Below are 26,296 nucleotides of genomic sequence, written 5' to 3'. Positions count from 1 at the left end.
TCACTTTGTTTCCTACATACATGAAATACAGTCCAGCTATAATCTATTTCTTCAAAGAAGAAAGCATTTGTCTTAGACACCTAAATAAACAGGTAGAATGCATATTTGAGCCGTGTCACGACAAAACCAACATAGTGCGTTTGCGACCAGCATGGATCCAGACCAGCCTGCGCATCCGCGCAGTCTGATCAGGATTCATGCTGTTCGCTTACCAACTCTATTACAAGTAGAGAAACTGATAGCGAACAGCATGGATCCTGATCAGTATGCGCGGATGCGCAGGCTGGTCTGGATCCATGCTGGTCGCAAACGCAATATGTTGGTTTTGTCGTGACGCGGCAAATTTGTTCCAACATCTATAGCATGATGTGACATCAAAGTAACAGATTTATGCTCGAATGGTTCGGTGGTTAAATGTAAAAATTAAAGGTCTTTAAACTATTTCGATTAAAAGGCGGTGGGCAGTTACATGTTGGTACTTGGTCTTAAAGGAGAACAATACAACGTTTTATTTAGTAAACAAGGTCTATAAAAACTAAATGTTACTTGTTTTAATTAAATGTCGTTGATTCTAAATCATACCAGCTCATTACTTTTTGTATGGTCGTGATAAAATAAGGTGCAAATGTATTTCTTTCTACACTCACATGGGATGTAAAGTTAAAGGGAAGTAACTTAAAATTTTACCACCGCCTCTTCCGAAACTATAAATAGCTGACATATGATATAGGTTTTATATATTTGTTATCATTCAGATTATCATTATATGAAGTGAATAACGTATCAACAACAGCTATAATTTACACTGTTCAATTAAAGTCGTGAAAACAACACTACGAAATAAAAAGAATTTATTAAAGAATGTACAAACAAACATTATTTGAGATCCTTGTTATAATTGTGATATAGAATTGGAGCCATTTTTTCTTGTCTGACGTAAAAATAAAGTTTTTGGATTTGGTTATACGACAGGCACTTGATTCCTTGACAACTTTAATAAGCGTTCTAATAGCACAGCTACCTTCATTGATAATAATTAATCTGTTAAGAATACAATAACGTATCCATCAAATGTCATACAAAACATAAAACATGACATCAAATTGAATCTTAAGACGAGACGTTATACTTCATATCCGAATCCTGCAAAAAGTATTGCTTCCGAAACACTTTGTACATGTAACAATACAGAGGCAGCCATATATGCACATGTTATAGAGGCAATTTAACAGCAAACTGTTCAAATCAAACATGGTAATGCAAACTGTTCAGTAACAGCGTTTAGTGAACGCTCATACTTTGTTTCCACTGGGAAACTACTGCTGACTGACGAACGAGATTATGCCTAGCTGGGGCCCATTTGGAGGCTTTCTGTAGGTTGTTAGGCACGTCAAATGATTCCGAATATCCCTCGTCTCTATTCTCATCTTCGGTGTGAATTTCCATCTTCTGTACGACCAGGCGAAGTAACTCATACTGTTTGTCCAGGTGTGAGGAAATGTCCTTTATTCTGGAATGTTAAAGAACATTTTCACTATTGATACATGTAGGTGCACAGATTCTTAGATTGCAAAAAGTACAACCTCTGACAACTGATTCAGGGAATCACTTCTTTGTCTGAAAGGCCTAGAACAATGTGTTTTCTTGTAAGTAAGCTACAGGATGTGAGTTCGAATCCCACGCAGAACGTGATTCCTCTGATGCATTTTCATCTTTGTGTTATGAATTTGGAATGTTTATAAGTACTTATTATGCTATGTTTGATTTCAGTCATTAGTCATTTATGCACAAACTTTTCAACAAATAATTTAGAATTTTTTTTATCCATTTTGGGTTTAAACGTTAGAATATATATCTATAGGCAGTCTGATTGACAGTACACAGAAATTGTATTACCTCTTTTTCTGTTTGTACATTTCTTCATACACCAAAGCATTATGTGAGAGCGTTCGTTCAGCGTCTCCTTCAAAGTTATCTCCGAGAAACGACATCTTGGAAAATATCTGTAAATAAAAACAGAACATCTTTAAATATCAATACAGGTAAATGGCCCTGATATACATTATAAATATGCTTGAAATTTAAAAGTTTAAGCAACAGAAAATAATGATATTACTGTGTTTGATATTGCAATGATTGAACGATCTTGCTAATGAGGAATATTGTGTCAGTCGAATTTCAATTATTATATCATTTTGTCTCCTCCCAAGAAAGTGCCACGCTTTAAAAAAGAGGCGTGTAGGAGGCAGTATACAGATTTCATGACTGCCCGATCTAAATTTACATACGGTTTCCTAATGCAGCTTTTTATTTGAGAGAATGATAATTACAACAAATGAAATAGCGATGAAACTGGAATGTATAATACTACTATTTGAAATGAATTATTTTCAGATCTTAAAAGAAGAAATTTATAATGAAATCTATATTTTATGTTTAAATGTCAAAAACAAGCAAACATTTTCTGTATATGTTATATGATTTTACAGCAAGCATTAATGAATGCTACACAAATGTCCAATATGTATATCATTACTAGATATAATTTAAAACACGATCAGCTGATAGATGAGAAGATTTGACATTATAAACATTCTATGTCTTCCTGTAAAAGCTGATATAATAGTTATTTGCTGATATAATAGTTATGTGTACCTTTTCTAGATGCCCGATGCATTTATTCGGATAGAAAGTATATTCGGCTTTATCAACCACATCCAAAATCTTAAAGGGCAATTTACGTTCCAAGTCTGTGTGTAGCTCAACCTATTTAAAAATAACCATTAGTTCCTCTAATTCATACTTAAACTAGAAAATAACTCATACTGAAAACATAATTACTCCCATACATATAATCTACTTGTATTTTCTGTTAGTAATCAAAATACTTATTATCCAGTATTTAATGAAACATATTTACAGTAACTGACTGCCCTGGTTATCTTGATTTACAGATTTGTTACTTTATCAATAACAATGTAATTGATTATTTTGAGTAAAAAAATAAAATACCTGCATGGCAAGGCGCTTCAGAGTAGCGTTCTTCTGTACTGATTCAATATCACCGACAGCCAAACCAATCTATAATATATATATATAATATTTATAATATACATTGATATACAAAGTTAGGACAATTTTCAGACAAGATGCCATATTTATACCACATTATATCGTATACTAGTATCATATTTATACAACATTTAACCATACTGTATATCATATTTATACCACCTTGTATAGTATATCACATATATACCACATTGTATCGTATACCATATTTATAAAACAATGTATATAATATCACATTTATTCTAAATTGTATCTGTTATATATTATATTCATACACATTTAATCTTACTCGTATATCATATTTTTAAGAAAATTACGAAGCTATGGAAATGCGATTATAGACATAGTCCTAAACTGATGTAAGATACCTGCGAATACTCACCAGAAGGTTCATCAGTAGTATTGGCATGAGAAGTACAAATATAACGAGCAAGAAAATGGTGGCGCCGCCGAAGTACAGTGATTTACTGTCATCGTCCGTGTACGGGTCACTGAAACTCGCCATAAAGTCCAGCTCGAACATCATCATAGATGTCCGTAACAACGACAACCCGGGCGTGGAAAACGCGTTGTTTGTCTGCAAATATACATACATAAATCTTTTAGATACAAGAAAAATAAATAGACGTTACCTTATTGGTTAATGATTTAAAAGTTCAACGTTCCACAAATGATATAAATTCAATGTTAACTTTAACTTTCAAAGTAAATATTGTTCTCTCCACAAAAAAAAGAATTTTAGTATTTCGAGAATAAGAAATATGCATGTGTAAAAAGATAAAAGATAAGTTTTAAATATCTTATAGGATTATAACAATAACAAAATATACCTCTTTATTGAGGAGCATGAAGAACGCCATGCTGAACGCTATCAGTAGGATAGAGAAGACACATAGTACCTGTACTAGTGTCCGTAATATCTCCAGGAACATTACCACATAGATTCCGAAAAAATCAAATCTGAAAATATACAAACAGTAGTCCAATCTTTGTCTAGAATTAGTTTCTCTTTTGAAACTTAATGAGTTTATATTCTAGGAAAGATGTAAAGTTACCGTGAATTATTTAACAATAGTATATAAATAACACATGGGTTTGTGTGTAACAATAAAAATATTATCCCGAGGAAAATACTGTTAACCGAGGCTTTAGCCCGAACAAATACTGTGATGATCTGAAATTGTCAACTCAATCTAACAGTAACAAAATTGAACTGGCGGCCATTTATTTCATTTTCTGTAGCAAATAGACCACATGACCAGATTTTATACTGATATAGTGAGAGGTAATGATAAAGAATAGTTCAATGTTTCGATCAAAACTAGTGCGTGAATAGTGAATACGTAGTAAAAATGCATGAAATGTTCTATGGAGTTTTGTAAATTTATGGAGTTTTGTAAATTTATAACAATAGGTGCTCTTTTTCTTTCTCATTTACTTAACACTATGTAACTGTAAATGTTCGGAACTGTACATACCTTTGTAGATATAGAAGACAGTTGAACCAGGCCAAAAACACAGCTATTGCACCGGCCTCCCACTGCCAGCTAACTGTTCGTCCGCCTATGAAAGGGATGATGTAAACTATTGCCGATCCATATAATACCCACTCTATGGCGTTTGTGAAATCTCGAAAATATTTTTTCCTCTGAAGAAGATGAAAACATTCTGCATGTATATGTTTGTTATGTATTTCTAAAGGTATATTAAGAGTGACAATTGTTTGGTAAAATGGCTAATAGTGATTTTTAACTTTTCAAAATAAGTAAATATGTCAGTTTAATAGTTGTGATAGAACGTAATGTCAAATATTGGAAAGCTTTTGTTAAATTCTTTACTTATTTCTGTTTTAAATCTACTTAGTTAATATTACAATATCTAATTTAAGATAACAAGTTCTATGAATGACTAACAAACCTGTTGTATTAACTGTACTATTTCTTTCAGCATGTTTAACGAGCAAAATATCAGCACAAAATACACACTCACTTTATGCAATGGCTTAAACTGGAAACATAAAAAACACCATGTTATTTTTCTTATTAAAACTTACTAAAACACAAGGCACAAGGATTAATCAAAATATACAAAGTTTCCGTGAACGTTTATAAAAGTCCAACAGAAAAAAAACGACATTTTTCTAATGAAAACCAAATCAAGTAACTTACATGACATGTATTTATATGTGCAGTATTGTCAGTTTCGTTTATTGTACTGTTGTTTTTTGATGAAGCATCTCTGAATGAAAAGGTACAAGTTGTGACTAGGACGGTAAACAAAGCCAGGAAAATCAAGTAGAAGACTAGATTAGAAATATGGAACCATGAGCCGTATGCCCTCCTGAAACAAAACAATACAATACTCATTATATTAATGTAATCAAGACAGCAGGCCATAATATCCATTAAACGATTACTTTATCAGAATTGTAACAGCAAAATGAAGTTGTTTACTGAAATATATATTTTTCTCTTTAATGCAATAAGGAATAATGAAAAATGTTTTTGCAGTAGCAATACCTACCACTTCATATTTAAATAAGCCTCACTTACAGGATGAGACAAACATTGTACACGGCCATGACGTACCATAGTCTGAAAAATAATAAAATAATAACATTTAATGCTATCAATTAAACTCGTTGTCGGGTAGAAATTTTAATGGCGGTGTTGTTAGTAGTTTTCACTCCAGATCAAAGCAGTAAGAAACAGGTAATTTACTAGAGCTCAGTTCAGCCAATGCATCGTTCCTGGGCAGACTGTCAAGCAGTTTACCTGCATTAGTTGGCTCCACTTTCGCAAAGAACTGATAACCGTTGGGGAATTGAACCCGGGTCGTCCGTTTCACAGTCCAACGCTTTACCTATTGAGCTAACCGAACGGCTTTTAATTTTAAAGGCAGCTGTGCTTAATTGCTTTATACTTAATTTTTCATTTTGAAATTTCAAGTGTACAAATGAACATATAACATCTTTATATAACATTATCTATACGACGTGTAGTTTAAAGTATATATACTTATTTAATCAAGGACTTACATTCAAGGCAAGCATTGGCGTAAAATGTTTTACAACTTTTTCTTTTCCTTTGACATAACGTAGTGGACACTGTAGATACTTGAAGTTGTAATGGACCTAAAATGGAATGTATAGATTTTCATGACCCTTACGATAAGTGACAGTTATGAGATAAGTTATTATAGAACAACATGTATACTAAATACGTAATTTTGAATAAATTCTCATTAGCCGTGTTTCATTTAACAGTATGTTTTCTTGTAGATGAATCCCTTGTGCAATAAATCACAACAAACGTGTTATACTGTATCCGACTTGCATTATTTGAGAAATTGTGATCTAGCGACTAATTCAATTATAAACTGGCTTAATCTCAGCTAACAACAGCATCACATGTTTTATACTTTGAGGACAATTAGTTATTATTAAATGAACTCACTGATAGATCTGGACTCCGCCTGTCATGATTGGAGGTTGTTCTACACCTGTCAAGAGCAGCCTATGTATAAATAAGAAAATCACTGTGAAATGTCACTAAAATGTCACTGCATAATAATATAATTTATGTCACCGCAACACATATTCATGTCACCGCAAAACATATACATGTCACCGCAAAACATACACATGTCACCGCAAAACATATACATTTCCGTACAATATACCAAAACAAGATTTAATCTAAATAAGAGAATAACTTACTAATTAACAGTTTCATATTGTAGCACATTTACTTTTTATGACAGCTCTTTTATAAATTGTGTCAAAAACAGAGGACAAAATATAAGTTCGTCATAGTTAGTATTGAACCTTTGAGAAATTCGACATTCGAGGAAAATAGCAACAAAAGAGAGTAATTACCATGCAAGCATCAGGTAGACATTGTACAAGACCGTTCATTGGTGTACCAAACTCCTTTGAACACAATTTCATAACCTCCTCCCACCTGTAACATATCAATTATTCTATATCAATTACTTTTGTTAAAATTTGCTATATTTGTGTTCGACTCAGAAAGAATAGACACAATATATGGTTACAAAGACTATGGAATTAGTTTTTTGTTAGATAAGAATTAATTATCTATACTCTACAGTGAAACAAGTTAGCAGTGTTTACGAATCTGGGTTCTTCAGGAAAACTAATTTCTAAATGTTGGTGGACTGCATTCGTAACGGATACATGTAGTCTTTGTAACATGTGGTCTGTATCTTACATAAAGCAATCCGTTCTCTTGCAAAAGAGACATAAATATATGTTCTTTTCGTTGCAATATAGGCACTGATTTTGTTCTCCCGCCAAGTTTATAACATTTCATAAATGTCCAATGGGTTAGTAGTGTAATAATAGAAATTAAATGAATGTACTAACGCAAAGCTTAGTATATGTACAAAAAATGTTAAATGAAAATAAGACATCAAGTTCTGTTCTCGTAACAATATCCATGTAGGTCTAAATATTGAAAGCAGTTTAAAACGCATTAACAATGTTTTTTTTTACCTATCATGTCTTATCACAGAAAAAGCAACTTCCGTGTGTCTGTCTCTAATCGCAATATCCATGAAAGTATCGTCTGCCGTATTGCGCGTGAATTCAGCGCCAACTGTCATCAGCAATTCTACAGCAGACGGATGATTTTTACGGGATGCCAGATGAAGCGCCGTATCCTGTAATTGTCATACGTTGTATCAAAATATGATTGCATACCAAATTATCTAAATCAACATTTGCTTTCTTAAAAAAAAAGAAATACAAAACCACTATTGAAGATATCACAGTATTGAGAAAACATTACTAAAATTTAAAACATATATTGGATATATTGAAATATGTGCACAAACCTTGTCTTTATTGCAGCAATCTAAAAGGTTCGGATATACAGTCAATAACAGCTTCATACTCCTTGTATACCCATTGCTTGCAGCCAAATGAAGCGGTGAATTGTCCATGTTATCTCTAAATGAAAAAAAGCATTGATGAACAAGCAGTGTAAATAAAGAACATATTTATCAATATTATGCCAAGCTGTCTCATTATATGTAAGGCATATATTTTTTTAAGTTAATCTTAATATAAAATTAACCTTCCTCAACATTTATCTAAATGAGAAACAAAAGAGTCTGTATATAGGTTATGAAATTTTATAAAATCCAATCAAAACGCACTTTTGTATTTTACAAGTGCATGCTTATTATCTTATCAGAACGAACTTTTATACTGCTGAAAAAACTTTGAATCCGTACCAGGCCATGCCTTATTGAAGGATGCCTGAGTGTCTTCGCCAGTAAAGCCTAAAACTCGCCATATGATGTTATTACTAAAATCCAACAAAAAATAAACCATACTTACTTCGTAACGTATGCTCCTTTCTGCATTAAAAGAGTGATAATCTTAGTATGTCCATTTTGTGAGGCGATATGTAGGGTAGATAGACCATCCCCATCCGTCTCATTTATAATGTTTGGGCCCATCTCGCTGTCCAACAGTCGCCTACACGTGTTGTAACGGCCATACCTAGAAATAGTACATACTCAGTCATAAATATAACCCAATGTTAACAACTTTGAAAATTGAAATTGACTGTATATAGAAGTGTTATGCATTTCAAAGTATTCATTATATACAAGTACTAAGAAAGTCGATCATTAAACAAGTCATTCATCTAATACAATATTTTTAGTAAACAGTCGGACACATTCGACAAGAAAATATTTCTATCAATTTAAAATGCATATTGTTATCAAATTTTTTGCATGTGGCCAAGGAAAACCCAGGATATAAATTGTAACTGATTTAAAGACTTGTTTCACAATCGTATCTTATTTTCGCCGATAAATGGTCCATGCATTTAGTTTATTTAAAGTATTGTTTAATCAAACATTATTGTATTGTATAGTATTGTTAAATCATATACCTTTATCAAATGGATTACGTTCATATTGGGTGAGGATAATGTTTATATTTTTGTAAGTAAATTCATCTATGTACCAAAACGAAAGTCATATACGTAATACATTGTATACCAATTATGCATGTATATTTTAATAATTTTCATAACGTCATACTTGGCTGCAAAATGCAGTGGAGATTTTTTGTCATTGTCTTTAGGGTTGATTGTTGCCCCCAGTTTTATGAGGTCGTCAATGGCAACAAGATGACCCTCTTTGGAGGCATAATGTAACGGTGTACATCCAAAATTGTCCCGTTCATTTAACAAGTTCTTTAAGTCCTGCAACGCGAAAAAAAATTGCAAATGATGTTTTGATGTCCACTGAAAATAAAATTTTATCCGCTTTAATAAAATAAAAATAATATATTAAATAATCTTTATTGGTCTTATCCTCAGTACATAATTTCGTTCTTGAATAAATAACATCACATTTAATTATATATTATAGGCTCAAGAATTTCAAAGCAAATGTAGATTTTTAAGTAAGATATCATTTATAATAAGGTTATTTTACAGAGAGCCAGGTAATTATTTCTTTCTCATCGGTTATTTCTTTTTTGAGAAAGTTAGAATGTCACTGAATAGTAGGTTAAACAAAGAAAAAAATGTCAAGTACGGTATAACTGAGCTTTCGTCAACAGTAAGTATGGAACACACTTAACTGTAAAAGTGTTACTTTTTAAGTAAATATGAATTGTCATGATAAAATGTGAAGTGTGAAAATACACTTGACTATTTGACACGTTTGAATGAGCCTTAATTTTTTTATTATCCCATTAAATTTACATTTGATGCAATAAAATAATAAAATGAAATGAAGCTTATTATATAAAACGAGATGAAAACACTTCAAATATTTGAATTTGCATCATATCTCCTGAAGGGTATTTTAGGTGTTTGTTATCAATTTAGCAGATTTATTTCATGTTTGTACGATGATAATTTTATTTACGATATGTTTGGAAGTTTGGTATTTTACGAAGTGGATTTTTTAAAATCCGCCACCTTTACATACACTTAACGTTAGTTGCGAGGTCAAGATAAACATAAATACCTTTAAAACAGCACAACCGAAGCTGTCAATTGGCACACCATATTTAATAGCCAGATGAAGAAAGTTTCTATTTTCCTTATCTCTAATTTTGATGTCTGCATTATGTTTTAGAAGAAAGTTCACAGTTCTCCATCCACCTTTAGATGACGCTAGAAGCAATGGTGTCCGTTCGTGTGCATCTTGTGCATTTATATCAGCATCCTTAAATAAAAGAAACGTTTGGAGCTTTAAGATAAACTCAATTTTAAAAAGTCAAATCCAGCGATTTTAGATTCGAAGAGTTAACAGAAAGATTTATTTAAATCTACAATGATCGTGTAAATGTATTTATCTGTAAAATTTATGGCTTGTATTTAAATAGAAGAGCTGCAATCTTACATGTGCTATTAGAAATTCCACTACAGAGACGTGGTCAAACAGTGCAGCTCTATGTAATGGTGTCATTTTAAGGACATCTGGTGATTTAATTGCAATGCCGAATCTCTCTGGCTGCATCTCCTGCATCATTCTCACCATGTCAATGCTGCCCTGGGCACACGCAAAGTGCAGGGGTGTAGAATTGTCCTCCTAAAACAGTAGTTTGATTAGTATTAAATAGTGTAAAAATTGGAAAACACAAATTTTCGTTAACATTCGTGCGTGAGAAGCATATCCTTTTTGAATGACTTATGCAATTTATCAAGTTGTAGTTATACATGGAAGAAGTATAACAGTTTATAGTGTAGATAAGCTGAGCACAGAAAATAGAGAAAAACGGAATCCCTAACACAGCAAAATTGAAAATGTTACATGCTCGGTTTGATTGAGCCTGTTCATGGACGGTACTGAGAAGTGCAAGTTACCGTCCCCCCACCCCCCAGCACTGGCTTAAGCAGAATTCAACATTTAAACACGAAAATGGTGAAACTTTGAATTTAGAAACATCCGCAAATGTGTTCATACGGCGGTTATCATGGAACCTTCAATATGACACAGTAGTGCCATTCGATGAAAAGCGGTGTATGGTCCCCAAGTTAAAGAATGCGTGTGTCCTAAACTAGAAAACAATGGGCGTAGTTAAAAAAGGAAATTTTGAAAGGGGATCTGAGGTTATGAAGCCTGAATATCACAAACAAGACGTCAAAAGACACGTTTAAACAGCAGGTAGCATATCCTAAGGGTGATTATACAGCTTTCAAGTAGGAATACTGTAACCACCAATGTTGAAAAAGGCCAAATTTAGTTTAAATTTAAGTTTAGTAAATGTAGAAATTTGAATGCCAGAGAATAAGGAACATATTTTACTAAATCGTAAGGAAAACAACTTGATTGCTACAAAAATATGGTAAATTACAATCTCCTTCGACTGTATACAGAAACTTCCTTCCATAGCAACTCGATCAAGTTCGGTCATTTTCTTGTTTTTCTTTTCAGATTTTTATACTTCTCAACAGCAGGTGTGTGGCAATCGTAAAAAGTTGCCCCATACTTCATTTCAGTATTGTTAAATTGTTTTCTGGTCGATTCAATCACGGTCGTGTTAAAGTTTGAATACCAATTAAACCGGTGTTAGAGGGCGATAGAGATATTGCATTTTTTCATTATCTCTTATGAACAGACTCAATCAAACCGAGTCCACTATTTTTTATAGTAAATTGTTGTTTTTATTGCCTCCGAGGAATCAAGCCTTTTCCAGATTTTGATAAGATTGTTAAGGACAATTTTTGTATGTAATGCAAACAGCCAAAATGCTTTTTTTAATAGAAGCGAAATATGTGTATACAATCAACTAAAAGGACAAAACAGTACCTCCAATGTGTTGTGACTAACCTGTTTGGCATCAACAGGGGCACCTGCTGATAGACACACCTTTACAGCCTGAAATATTATCAGATATATGAATAATTCTTCATATATAAGATATAAACAGATATAAGTATATATATATAGCAAACTGTTCACTAATATTGAAAAAAATAACAAACATTTAAAATCTATTCACTTACATATAATCAGATACTTATAATAGTTTGATATAATTAGATATTTCGACGTTAAATTGTTGTTTATTAGAAGTATGTAACAGCCTGTTGTTTATCATTCCAATTTCTCCTAAATAATCAACTAAAAAAGACTGGAAACGCAAATTGCCTTTTGCAAGTGCATTTCCGTGTAATTATATCAGTTTCAGAAATATACTAGTAAACAGGAAAAATAAAAATGGTGCAACATTTACATAACAATCATTGAAACCCCATTAGATAAGTGATGTCCTCATTTATTCTTGAACATAATTACACCATTCTTAATGTTTGAACAAAATGACTTAACGATACAAAAGAAGTACGTATTTACATCATTAACGAACATTTTATTTCCATGTTATATTTTATTATTAAACTAATCAGGTATAGACTGGTATACACTACAATAAATCATTGACAATGCTACCTTGAGATCACCACTATTGACAGCACAATGTAGCGGCATGTTGTTTTCTTTGTCGGTGAAGCTTAATACGTCCTCTCTTTTATAACCTAAAGATTCCACTGAAATATACATGTACATAAGATATATTACGTACACTGATAAAAAATTGCCTAATGATATAAATAATGTTTTGCAAGACCTGATCGTGTTTTAATACATGCTTAAGTATTTGACAAGTTACAATGTGTTATAAACATACACCGATACATTTATTCAACATATGCGAATAGAATGTTCATAAAAACAATATTTTGTGAAATAAGGTTGTAAATCTTACCATGTTTAATTAGAATTTCTAAAGTTTTAGCAGATGCACATTTGCCGGCTATGTTAATAGGAAAGAATCCATTGTCACATTTTATACACGGCTTTGTTCCATGCTCAAGCTAAATGAATATAAAAAGAAAATAAATTATAACACTAATATTACAAAACTGTCTTTGAATTGGTCATTTATTGTCAAGAATATTTTTAAAATATGTAGATAGTCATTTATTAAATATATTTATATTTCTTTTGTAATCTTTGAAATGTTATTCACTGTTATTTTACTGAAGTATTAGAATACAACACATGTATATACCAGTATAACAGCACACTCATCTCTGTCTTTGTATGCACAGTAATGCAGAGGCCGCATACCACCTTCACCCTTTAAGTTGGGGTCTACATTTGCATGGGCAAGTAACGCCTGAAAATAAAAAACAAACGTATGTCAAAAGCATATTTGAGCCGTGTCACAACAAAACCAACATAGTGCGTTTGCGACCAGCGGATGCGCGGGCTGGTCTGGATCCATGCTGGTCGCAAACGCACTATGTTGGTTTTGTCGTGACGCGGCTCATATTTTGTTAAATGAGTATAGTTCTTCCTTGACACAGTTATTGTTTTTTTCGACCAAGTATTTATAATTGTAGCGATCTTTATGTTTGTTAAAGGAAGCTGTAAAGCTACAGTAATGCTTGAATGGATTACATATAGCATAACGCTTGAAAGATAACTTTTATAGCTTCATGATTGACGCTATTTCTTAACCTGTTTAAATCTACTGTAGAGCTGTAACAAATTCTCAATTCGTATAATAATAATAATAATAATAATAATAAAGACTTTATTTAACGAGAGAACTCATTTGAACAAACATATCAATCTTCCATGAGGCCCTCAACAAGGAACAATATAAATTTAACATTTTCAAACTATTAAAATACATAAATGTAAAAACATACAGGAGATTATCAATTTGTATACATCAATGCGTGATAAAACCTCAAGTATAAGGTTTTAAAATGGTTAACAGATGTAGCAGACTTAATATAATCAGGAAGGCCGTTCCAAATACAAGATCCAGAATAAACAAAAGACTTACGAAATTGTTCAGTATTTGGTCTAGGGGTATAAAGTTGAAAATCAGATGATGAACGCAAAATGCGAGTATGAATATCTGATGATAATATGAAATTATTCAATAAATAGGAAGGCGCCTGATTATTTATTATTTTAAACATCATAATAGCTTTTTGAAAAACAACCCTCTGTGAAAAGGTCATCCAGCGGAGTTCAGAAAAAAGTTCAGCAGATGGAGTGTCATAATCTTTGTCTAGAATTAGTCTTGCAGCTCTCTTTTGGAACTTAATGAGTTTATCTTCTAGAAAAGACGTACAGTTACCATAAATTATGCAACAATAATCAAGATGTGGTAAAATATATGCATTGTAAAACATTTTACGTACAGGTATAGATATGAATAATTTTATACGTGATAATAAATGTAACAATGAGTTACACTTTTTAAGAACATTATCAATATGGCTTTGCCAAGACAAGGTGTTATTAATTGTAATACCCAATAATTTTTCTTCAGAGCTACAGAAAATTTGCTCTGTTTTATATAAAATACAAGGATTACTTTCATGAATATAATTTTGCTTGTGTTTTGAGGAAATATACATGACCTTAGTTTTGTTAACATTGATAGACATGCGATTCAAATCACACCATTTGTTGGCATTTAAAAGATCATGAGTAAGAGATTCAACTACTCTGTTTAGGGATACATCAGAGGTTGAAAGGGTGGTGTCATCAGCAAAAATATCAGTTTCTGTTTTTTCCATAGACAAAGGCAGGTCATTGATATATATTAAAAACAGTATAGGACCTAGCACTGAGCCCTGAGGAACTCCAGTAGTTACTGAACTTGACTCTGAATATAAACCGGATATGTAAGTTTGTTGGGTTCTGCAATCTAAATAGGAGGAAAACCAAGCAACTGATGAAGGGTCTAGGTTATACATTCTAAGCTTTTCAATAATAATAGAGTGATCCACAAAGTCAAAAGCTTTAGAGAGATCAAGGAAAATTGAACCAACTATTTCATTTTTGTCAATAGCTGTAATCCAATCATCAATAATTCTAATCAATGCTGTTTGACATGAATGATTTGACCTGAATCCAGACTGACGTTGGTATAGAAGTTGATTTTTCTCAAGGTATTGCTTTAAATGTGAACTGACATGACGTTCAAGAATAAGTGATATCAAGGGAAGTATGGAAATTGGCCTATAATTTCTTTTATCACTTTTAGAACCCTTTTTATGTATAGGAATGACTTTTGCATTTTTTAATGATTTAGGAAATGTATTGTTAAGAATACTGTTATTGAATATAGTGGTAAGTATGGGAGCAATAATATGAGCCGATAACTTTAGAAACCTTGCACTGAGACCATCTGACCCACATGACTTTGTAATATCAATCGATTTTAATTGGTTCAACACATAAGAGAGCTCTATTTTAGGTATTTTGAAAGGGGGTATATGCTGAAGTTTAGATGCATTTAGTTCAACTAGCTCAGGGTTTTCATAACCAGTCTGATTAATGGTATGATGGGATTGGTGGAGATTCACAAATTGTCTGTTGAATAAATTTGCAGTGATTAAAGGGTCAGAAACCGGGTTGCCATCATCATCATCAATAAAATGTGTTTGAACCTTGGATTTGTAACCAGATAATTCATTTAGACCAGTCCATAATTTCTTTGGGTTGTGTTTGTTTTTATTGATGGTATCATTATAATATTGTCGCTTAGAATCATATATGAGAGACTTAACGTGTTGTTTCCATATGTTGTAATTATATGTGTCATTAACCCTATGAAACTGGTGTTTTGTTTTAATAGCATCGAGGATGTTTTTATTAATCCAGTTTGGTTGGGTGACCTTCTTTACTCGTTTTTTTCTGGTTGGTGCATGTTTTTCAAGGACAGACAAAAATTTATCAGTGAACAAATCTATAGAGTTATCTTGATTTTCTACAGATGCTACTTCTGACCAGGGTTGCTCTGACAATTCGGTTAAAAATCGATTTTCATCAAAGTGTTTAAGAGACCGGAAGGTTATTGTCTTATGCATGGGACCTTTAACACTGATATTTGAAAGTTTGCGTGTAAGACAAATTGGAAAATGGTCACTTATGGATAAGGAAGGTACAAAAACATCGACTATATTTTGAGGCATGTTTGAAAATGCATGATCTATCAATGTAGCAGAGCTTGAAGTTACTCTGGTAGGAGATTCAACAAGCTGAGAAAAATTTACAGACTGCATTAGATCTAACCAAGATTTAGAACAATTATCATGCTTCAAAATATCATAGTTAAAATCTCCAATAACAATACATTCTTTTTCCTCTAAAAATGATTTTTCTAAGGATATAGCAAAATTATTAAGCCACTCAACTTTAGAAGATGGTGGTCTGTATGCATAACACAATGATAATGATATACATTTAGGCTGTTTAAGTTCAAGCCAAATGGATTCAATAGAAATACTTTCTAAATCAGATCTATGTACAAAAGATAAACAGTCTCTAACATAAATAATTAAACCGCCTCCATTGGAAGGCCTGTCCTGGCGAAAAAGTGTAAAATTGTCCAACTGTAGTTCATTGTCTAGTATCTGGGTAAAATAACAATCATCCTATTCAATTTGAAAGAACAAGGACTGATATTTCATTATTACAAACCTTTAAAGCTTTCCTGGCGTTTACATCCACGGCAAGATGTATTGGGGCAAGATGATCATCATTCAGTAGTGTACTGTCCGCACCATGGTCAAGAAGAAACGTGACAACAGCTGATTGGTCATTCTTTACCGCTAAATGTAGCGGCGTGTTGCGATGGGAGTCAAATGTATTAAGATCTGAAGTTTGAAGTAAAGAAAACATTACAGACAGTATTAAAGCTATATTTAGAATTTAAAGCCCATGAAATTTGCAGTTTTGCATGAGATACGATCATTTATTTCGACATCAATAATTTTATTTATTTAAATTTTGGAGGGGGAGGGGGCGGGGTGTCTATACAAACCTTTTCTTAAAATAAAGTGACATAGTTTTTTTATGTTTTTTTTTTTGTTTTGTTTTGTTTTGGGAAATGAATATTACCTCCGCCCTTCTCGTGTATGAATTCAAGTATTTTGATCCGCCCTGCTTCCGCCGCCTTGTGGATAGGTGTATTTCCCTTTGCATCTTTTATATGGATACGATTTGTGTCACTTTCATACAGACGTTGGAACTCTTCAAGATTACCTTTAGATGCAGCCTGTAATAGAACAAAAAGATATTCTCAGTGCATCTACAGTTCGCTTATGTTTATAGAATCAATATCTTTAAAGAAAAGGAAGCATTTAGCTCTCTAATAGTCCAAACCACTTTCAATCACAGCAATAATCGTGCGGCTTTTCTAGTCATAAACAAATGGTACTTTTATACATATCTGATGAAAAGGAAGTCATTGTTCTTAAAAAATCGTTTTGTTTACTGCGTTTTTACTGGGACATAAGATAACTTAAGTTATCTTATGTCCCAGGTTTTTATAACTAAATAAGCAGTTCTGATTCTTTTCTTTTTATCAAAGGTTATCATATAATCAATACATTTATTCATTTATAAATTCATTCGGTTAGGATGCTTTGTAAGTAATGCTATAGTATGCATCTTTTATAACAAACGTTGGTTATTAACAAGAAAAGAAACAAAGAAAACTTGTAATAAATCATTCCATGGCTGTCAAAAACAAAGGTCGATAGCTCCTTTGGCTTATTCCTAAAAGAATTGGTGGAATATTGACCGTTGGCACCACACGCAACTATATCACATTTGTCGAATAAGTCTTAAAGTATGTACATTATAAACAACCGTCACTGACAGTGGCTCAAGTGTCACAGAAACGTGTACATTTAACAGGTGCTCCAGAATTAATACGTAATAAGTTCAACTGAGTCCAACTCGTGCAACAAGTTTTCATGTGATGAACGCTTGGCGAACCACTATTAAGGAAAATCACTTATTTCAAACATTTTAAATCGACTTCTTCTCTTCATAGATCAGTGTTTATATGTAACATATTCCGACAGCAACAATGTTTGTAATATATTTTTGGTTGTTTTGTATAATATGCGTGATGAGATATACATGTATATAGCAATTACATTGTATATCTATATAAGTGGAAAATTAAGTTCATACACATTTAAGACACAATTATGGCATATAAAATCTTAAAACATGTATTTCAGTTCTATTTAAAAATGCAATTAAATGACTTAATTTGTGCTATTTACTCCCCGTCATTCTTGTGATTACTTCAATTAAAATTTTAATAAAAATAACGATTTTCCATTTGTATATCTTATGTTTGATATATTTATCAACAATTTATATTACTTACACTGATAACAATTCTTATATCAGTTTCTGAAAATATTTCCGTAACACATTTGTTTTCCTCAGTAGGCTTTCTACGTTTAAAAACATTTAAAGATAATTTCCGTTTTATTTGTATGTCTGAATCATGGTTGATCGTATTAGTTGACTTGCACGTTTTACACAGTAGATTAATATTCACGTCGTCTCCAGATAATATGTTAGTTTTCTTCACAGACTTTGACGAAAATCTACTTGTCCTTCTCTTCCCAAAGTTGTCGGACATTTTGTCGTTCGGTGGTTATTATGTTTTGTTTTCTCAAATCATGTTGAAGGTTCTAAATTAATACCTTTACTATATTGTTCTGATTTAAATCCTTTTCTACAATAATATCAACATAAACCGGGTGAAATAGAGCGTGCTACTAATCTCGTTTGATTTGCAAGCTTGAACAGTTTAATGTAGTTATATTTAAACATTATACTTCTTCCTTCACGATATTTTTTCTTCACAAAATGTAAAACCAAGTCAAGTAACTGTCTGCAATATTGCTGAGCAACTCACTTGCTTTATGGAATGCAAAAACAAATGAAGATTTACTATTTATTTTATGATGAAATAGAACAATATTATAAGGTTAAACAGCCACTGTTCAATGGATAAAAGAGATGTTTTAAAAAGATAACCAATACTTTTGAAATATATAAAAGAAAAGAAAAGATATTACGATGTAATTTTATAGCTGGATTATTTTTATTTTGAAAGTTTTATCTTAAAAAGTAAATAAATGCTAATAGTTAAACAAACAATATTTCTTGTTTGGGGTTAGCAAGATTTGTAAACCAAAAGTAGTAGTAATACGATTTAATGACAAATAAAGACTGTTTTTTGTTTAATTTTATATAGAATGTCTGTATTTCCTATTCTATACTTTTGCTAGCTGAAATGTTTGAATTGGACTAACAGAGAATATTTGTTTATTTTTGATTCTTTTTCTTTTGTTATCATTTTCTCATTTTTTTCTTGTTATCGTCAAACATATTTCGAGGATGTGATTACAAGGACGAACTTATACATTGTAGGGTAAGGTAAATCCATAAAGGAATGTACAGATATAGTCTTTAACATAGAATGATATAAACTGTCTTTGCTGCTTCCTATAGTTATAATATTGTTGATGGAAATGTATTGATTACAGTAATACAACTATTTAAGGAAGAATTCAAAGTGCACAAAACAAAACACAAGAATGATCATAACAGGAAATAATTGTAGAGAATCTATAAATTAAATCAATAAATGCCTTAAACTGCCGAATTACAGTTGTGTTTCTCACTAATGTTTGTGAGGTGTAACGTTGCCATGGTCCATGTGATAAGAACTGGTTCTAATCACTGGCATCAATTTATACCTCCTTATCACTCACTTTAATCATTGATGAGGGGCGAAAATATATAACACAGTTAAACATAAAAAAGTATGAATCTACCATTTAAGTTATTTTATCGTAAATATACTATGTTCCAGACTATACACACAACAGAATATAACAAAAAAAACAAACAAAAAAAAAATATACACCAATATTAAAAATAAGCCGTAAAAATAAATAATGATAGTAATACTTAAAGGAATAAAAAAGCAAAACTATAAAAATGTGTTTTTTATTTGTGAATGTTAAAGCATAGACTGAGATATAAATGAACATAATTAAATTTGTTGCATTGTAAGGAAACAACATGGGCTTTCTGTCTCTTTAAAGCCCGACATATTTCAACGAAGTGATTACGGAAATAATTCATAATAAAAGTAATTATAAACACGTTTAGAAACATGTCCGATTATGTCGAGAATCAGTGATTTAGAATTTTTTATATCATTTCCTTTAGTTTAAATGCTGTTAACTGTTCTGTATTGATTAAGCTAATACAGTTATTTCAGGAAGAATTTGAAGTGCACAGAGCAAAATACATGTAGATAACCGATGATTGCAGAAAAAGGGCCGGGATGTGGATCTGTCATATAAATTATTAAATGCCTTATATTTCACAAGTAAGAAGACATATATATGATGTATTGCCCGGGATAAACCACATGGTCAAATAAAGTTCAACTAGCTATCAGCTAGAATATGTCTATATAGATTAAATCAGAATTCTAGATTTTTTCCCATAGATTCATGATTAGTTCATAAGTATAGCGTCTAAAAAGATCCAAATGTTTAAATGATTGCATCATTATTCTTACGTATCAGATAGGATGGGTGGATTTGTTTGTCAGTCTATACAAATTTATGCTTGCAAGATATTTCATTTTCATTAATTCAAGTCTCCTACATGTATATACAGTATCACAGTCTATATTGTGTTCTTTATCTATTGATGATATCGAATCGTCTTACCATTAAGATGATTAAAATCTGGTTTAACCATTAATAAAGTATGTGTTTTAATTAATTCTATTATTCACAGATGATATTGAAATATGTGCCGATTACGTTGAAGATTTTCAATCTAATATAATTATTTGCGCGAATATTATCACAAAATGGGATAACAGGTTCAACACTGCAAAATCAAAATTGTTATTTGTAGAAAACTAGGACCAGATAGTAGGAAGGATTATTTACAATGAACAATATTGAGAAAATTATAGATTACCTCAATTATTTGAAAGCAATTTTATATATTGTTTTGTATTTTTGTTCTGAATATTAATTGTCTAAGGCAAATCATTCAGGGATAAGCACATATTGTTAAATATATGAAAAGATATAACATGCCTCAGGACAGTTCATTTCACATTTTTGATGCATTCGTTGGATCAATATTGAATAATGGCCGTCCTTTATTGTTTTTAATTGAATCTTTTGAATCTGGATGCATCAATCTTCTTCTTGCAAATCCATTTGAGATGCAATTAAAAAAGTAACGTAGCTAAATGCGTCGAACAATTGTTATCCAAAACGTATTATCATGTTTTGTACGGTAATTATGGACTCAGTAAAGATTGTTTATTAGAATCGTTTTATATTAAGGCCTATAAAACTCAATAATATAATGGTAAAATTCTGGTTGTCCATGTTAAATACTTGAATAATATGGAATCAGCCGTGTTTTTAAGAATTATTTTAAACTAGTTGCCTATGTGTAACAGATGGCTGTAATAGATTGTATTAGACAGAAATAATTTGGTGATATTGATTAAAGAGTAATATTTGAAAACCTTGTATATGAATTTAAGTCTCGGTATAGCTGATAACTTAATTAAAATAAATGCGTAAAAATTACGCAATACCGTCTAGATTGCACATTTCGCCGTATACTAGTAATTCGTTTATAGAAACTCTAAGACATGGACGAACTAGAAAGCCAAGATTTATCGAGTTTGACAAACAATATTATGTTTATAAAATTTCGTGTTATATTGTTTATAACATCCAATAATTTATTTATAACATTGTATGTCGTTTTGATACTGTGTAAATAATACATGTGATGTTTTATATAGTTAATTATATACATTTTGTACCCACATTACATGAATTAATTTATCTAGTCGGTCTTTACTGTATATTAAAGTTAGCCAGTTTCATGTCGTTAAAGCTTCTTTAAATTGTTGAATGAATATAAACTTAAATTACATGCATTATAATGAAATAAATAAATAAATAAGTAAATTGTTTATTATAGCGAACTGTACATTGTCAATTACAAATGAGTACAGTTATAGCACCCAGCCAGATGTATCTAAAAGTCAGCAAATTAATGATTTCATAATGCATTATATAAAAATAGAGTGTAGTTTTAATGGTATAAACAATTATAAAGTGAGGTGGTCCTAATCCGAGCTCGTAAATCATTATAATGTTGTTTATGTCAGAAAATATATTGCCTCGACGTGTCCAGTCCTTTTTTAAGGTAATACATATTTCAGCATGTCTATCTAATTGTAACAATGTCTGTTTTGGGTTTTTTTTTGTTTAAAGAAAACATCGTTTTGGTATATGATAATTATTCTCAATAACTTTTCAAAAGGAAAAAAACTAAATGGAAAAAAGAACAGACATGCTTTGAAACCAGCGTTAGTTTGATATTTTTTCAAAATATAATCTAGTATGTCCGTATAACGGAATCATTGACACTTACTTTTGCATCTTTATCAAAAGTGTAACCGTATGAAAATGTAAAACCTTCGACTGGTTCAATATATACAGTTATATTTCTATACAACGACAATATGTGGAAACGGAGGTCTTCTTTTACAAATACAAATAAAACTAAGCTAAAAAATTTGAATGGTAGATTTAAAAAAAATGAAATAAAACTATTTTGAAAGTAAAATTGAAAATCACTAACTAATGCTTAACCTATTTTTGTAAAAAGATTGTATTTGAATTAATGCTATTTATGTTAAAAAAATAGAAGTTTTGTAGATGTAAAGACATGGTCTTATATATGTTGTGTTCTTCCGTAGAAAATAATAATATTATTTTAATATTTGTGGGTAATTTATACTTATACACATTATAAATTGAACACTATGCACAAATTGCATCAATCAATTAATTTCAATGTATAACTAACTAATAAGGTGCAACCGAAATGAAAAAAAAAATCATAAATTTAGATTTTATCTTGTTTGATTGTTTTACTTAATGTAAAAACCAAAATTAATAATATATTAAAACAACTAATACAAATCATGTCCATAAACATGCCACTTTTACTTTGATTCGCACGTTCTATTCATCAAACCTTTTTTTGTAATATTTTTTCTGTAGTTTTTATTTGTATAAAATATACTTTTCGATGTAACAATATCACTTACTTGATTCAATCTTTTCTGAGCTTTCTTGTCCTGTATATTGTTATTATATTTCTCCTTAGGTTTCTTCAACCCTTCTTCTTGTACACCCGTAGTAAAAATAGTATAGTTCTCATCTAAACTAAGTTCTTTCGTTATCTTAAACATTTCCTTCTTTATTTTAACCACAATAACAATTTATTCGAAAATGAATAAAAAGCGACAAAAGTTATTGGTTATATATATAAGCACTTATGTATTGGACAAACAAGGCAGCAATGCTTGCCTTTACGACTATTGGAAACATTTTCACTTCAAACTGTGATCGTTTAAAGGGAGTTGACCACAGTTGTTATGGTGACAAATTTTGATGAAAGCAAATTAGAAAAAATTAGTTAATACAACATATTTATGATGACACACTCCAAATATTCGTGCCCAAAAGGAAGAAATGTTCGAATAGTTTCAAATGTATATGTAGATCCTGTGATTTGATAGTATAATATTTTTAATTATTGTTGCTGTTTATCAAATGATTTTATTAAAAAAAGAAACTTAAACATTAATTATATTCTCAGATAATTGGCTTTTTAAAACAAAACTAGTCTATTAAAACTAAGTTCCTTATGATTCTTCAGCTCTATTTACGAGAAACTTGTAGTTTAAGTGAAATAAACGTTCTTCTTCTTCTTCTTGTCTTCTTTGTTTGTTTTACTTTTATACGTTGATACTTTCTGGAATATAACCGGATGTAATCAGTATACAAGAATCACGCTTGGTGTAAGTGATAAACGTATCACAGTTTCATAACACAGTTCCACTCAATCGTGCCAATAAATCGTCGTCTCACGGGACTTTTTAAACCACGAAATAAACGCGATGAGATGGTCCTTGCAAAGAAATCAATTTAAACAAATTGTTTTCCATTTTTGTCAATTAATGATTAATAATTATTCTTTTATATCTCAGTTTAATGTATGTTCCCTTGATGCTAACTTCTGTATGAAGCTACTAATTGTGTTAAACGTAACCTTTTGATTTACAGTGCACGTGCTCGTTAATTGAATATAATGTCAATAAGTGTTACTCATGTTTGTTTATTCTAAGAATTAGATATTACGTTAATTTGCTTAAAATAGAACCGTAATACATGTAGTAACGTTACGATCTCCTCTATTGTTCAATTGTTGGTAGTTTTGGCTTCCAAAACTTTATAAGCTGCTCTTTAACATTTTTGTTTTTCATCCGATGCGGCATTTAAGTTTAGGATTAGACCCGTAACGAAACCTAACTAGAATAACATAAGGTGCTTGAACCTTATTTTTCATTTGCAAATACCCTTGTCCAATTAATTTTTGTGCATTTTGCGATAAAACAATTATTTTAATATCGTTCTATACCATGTGAAGTAGTCAATTTAACTACATCAATTATGTCGACTACATTCGGCCATGACATTTAGGAGCTACGTGAGACCTCTTATGACAGCGATTAGAGTAGAGTCGTGTATTTACAATTCAAGATAATGTTTTTATTTTTTTTATTTTTTATATTTTAGTACTTAAATAAAATTATATTGAATACAAAAGTCAGTAAAACACTTTTTTCATTATCTTTAAAAAAGTAATTTATAAAAGATGTTGGAAGCACATGGGTTCTGTTTTCTTAACCGTCCGCGCATATTAACTCGTAAAGGTCAATCTCGTAATCACGTGGTCAAACATTTTTGCAATATGGCGACCAAGTGCTGTCGGAAACTGTTAGGTAGTTTATGTTCGTAATAAGTTTTTTATTAGTCCATCCTTGGCTAATTAACATATTATATATAGTTTTATCAAGGTATGTTTCACTTTACTTCATGGCATGTTCCATGAATGAATACAAGCGTATTAGACTCCTGACGCAATTATTGGTGAACTTTCCCTACGGGTCTGTCTTCAGTATTCTAGTCATGTCATAGTATATAAACGGGTACGCTGAAGACCTTAAGCTAAATTGTCTGTTATAAATGTATACGATAAACTAGGCATTTATTTGGTTGTATACTATACAAAAATATTACTTACGGGACAAGACTGGTGGTGTCTTAAAAGTTTCCTGAAAATATTCATAGCCTATAGCCCTTATTTAATGTATTATTGTTTCTATGGCATATACATTTATTTACTTAAAAACCAGTCGCCGCTGTGTTGATGCACAAAAGTGAATGTAAATATCATTTCATGTTTTATAGTTGAGCTTCGTTTAAAGATATAGTATGTTCATCTGAGTATTTTATTTTAAATCCTAGAAACTTATTAAAATAAATGATGTTAATACTGAATATGTCTACTTTGAATAAAAGAATGTACAAATTATGTAATGAAAGCTGCATTTCCAATAACGGGTCAAATAAAGTTGGCCCTTCGTTAACAAACCGCCTGTTTTTTTTAATAACACTTAATGGTCATATTGTGTTAACCCATAGTGTGCAGAAATTAAAACATAACGTATCAACTTTATGTGTGGTCAAACATTTTTATTTTATTCACACACAGAGACTCTGTTGCAATTCAAAATACTTTCAAATGTAAAATTTGAGAAAACATTTTGCGTTTGAATGAGATCAAATATAAATTTCAAACTTAATTTTTACATATATTGAAAACAACATCTTCTTTTTTTAAAGAAAATCACCAAATTTAGATCCCTTTACGCTTAATGACAGTCCTGTTCCCTAAATGTAATACAATGTTCATGAAATATGCGGCAGAGCGTATTAAATAGTTCAGTTACTCTAATGGCAAGTATATGTGTCGGAAAGTGTGTGTATTATGGTATTTGATATTTGATAGTTTTATATACACATGTCACTGTAACTAACGAATAAACGTGGTAATCCCTTAAAAGAATTATACCAAACCCTATCGATAGCGAAACGAAAACGAAACTGCTTTGATTTTTTAATTCTTACCCTAGAAATTCCGAATGGACTATTTTCTATGCTGCAAAACAATGTCGTTTCATTGTCATCCGTTGTGTTAGAAAGACGAGACATTGTGTCGTCTGCTGCAGATAACTTATATTCATAGTTAGATTCCTTCGATGTTCTCTCTGATCTATTTGAAAAAACTGTAAACACACGTGCTAACGTCTTTCCTTTTATTCCTCGAGACATATGTATCCACTTTAATATAATATATTTTCAAATTTTAATAATGTAGGTTTATCATTGATTTAAACATA

At 31.2% G+C, this 26,296-nt stretch overlaps 1 protein-coding gene across 4 annotated transcripts; it reads right to left on the bottom strand.

Annotated features, from left to right (window-relative positions):
- Positions 1-834: 834 nt before the first annotated feature.
- LOC132748820 (transient receptor potential cation channel subfamily A member 1-like) lies at positions 835-26,283 on the bottom strand. Of its 4 annotated transcripts, none has more exons than XM_060738461.1 (26): positions 26,025-26,283; positions 17,005-17,161; positions 16,585-16,760; positions 13,145-13,252; positions 12,839-12,947; positions 12,523-12,620; positions 11,881-11,949; positions 10,471-10,659; positions 10,093-10,293; positions 9,154-9,317; positions 8,438-8,602; positions 7,930-8,044; positions 7,589-7,755; positions 6,950-7,034; positions 6,528-6,587; positions 6,110-6,205; positions 5,596-5,666; positions 5,241-5,412; positions 4,990-5,079; positions 4,551-4,720; positions 3,903-4,032; positions 3,455-3,649; positions 3,013-3,081; positions 2,656-2,766; positions 1,897-2,003; positions 835-1,510 (listed from the first exon to the last, which is right to left on the bottom strand). In XM_060738461.1, exons 1-26 carry the CDS (start codon positions 26,226-26,228, stop codon positions 1,282-1,284), a joined length of 3,507 nt encoding a protein of 1,168 aa, XP_060594444.1. In that variant the 5' UTR covers positions 26,229-26,283; the 3' UTR covers positions 835-1,281. The 4 variants fall into 4 exon arrangements, with proteins under 4 accessions (XP_060594444.1, XP_060594445.1, XP_060594442.1 ...); XM_060738462.1 differs by lacking the exon at positions 26,025-26,283 and adding an exon at positions 23,096-23,254; XM_060738459.1 differs by lacking the exon at positions 26,025-26,283 and adding an exon at positions 18,290-18,609.
- Positions 26,284-26,296: the final 13 nt, after the last annotated feature.

Source organism: Ruditapes philippinarum, unplaced genomic scaffold (genome assembly GCF_026571515.1).
Source record: "Ruditapes philippinarum isolate M1 unplaced genomic scaffold, ASM2657151v2 ctg832_1_1_1_1, whole genome shotgun sequence".
Lineage (NCBI taxonomy): Eukaryota > Metazoa > Mollusca > Bivalvia > Venerida > Veneridae > Ruditapes > Ruditapes philippinarum.
Note: the sequence above shows the minus strand (reverse complement) of the source record. Positions and strands in the feature narration are given on the sequence as shown.

Coding starts and splice junctions, on each gene's coding strand:
- LOC132748820 (XM_060738459.1), bottom strand. CDS start 18,550: ATGTCCGACAACTTTGGGAAGAGAAGGACAAGTAGATTTTCGTCAAAG. Junction 6,588..6,949: donor GTCTACCTGATGCTTGCATG/GTAATTACTCTC, acceptor ATTTATACATAG/GCTGCTCTTGACAGGTGTAG. Junction 4,721..4,989: donor TAGTACAGTTAATACAACAG/GTTTGTTAGTCA, acceptor CATCTTCTTCAG/AGGAAAAAATATTTTCGAGA.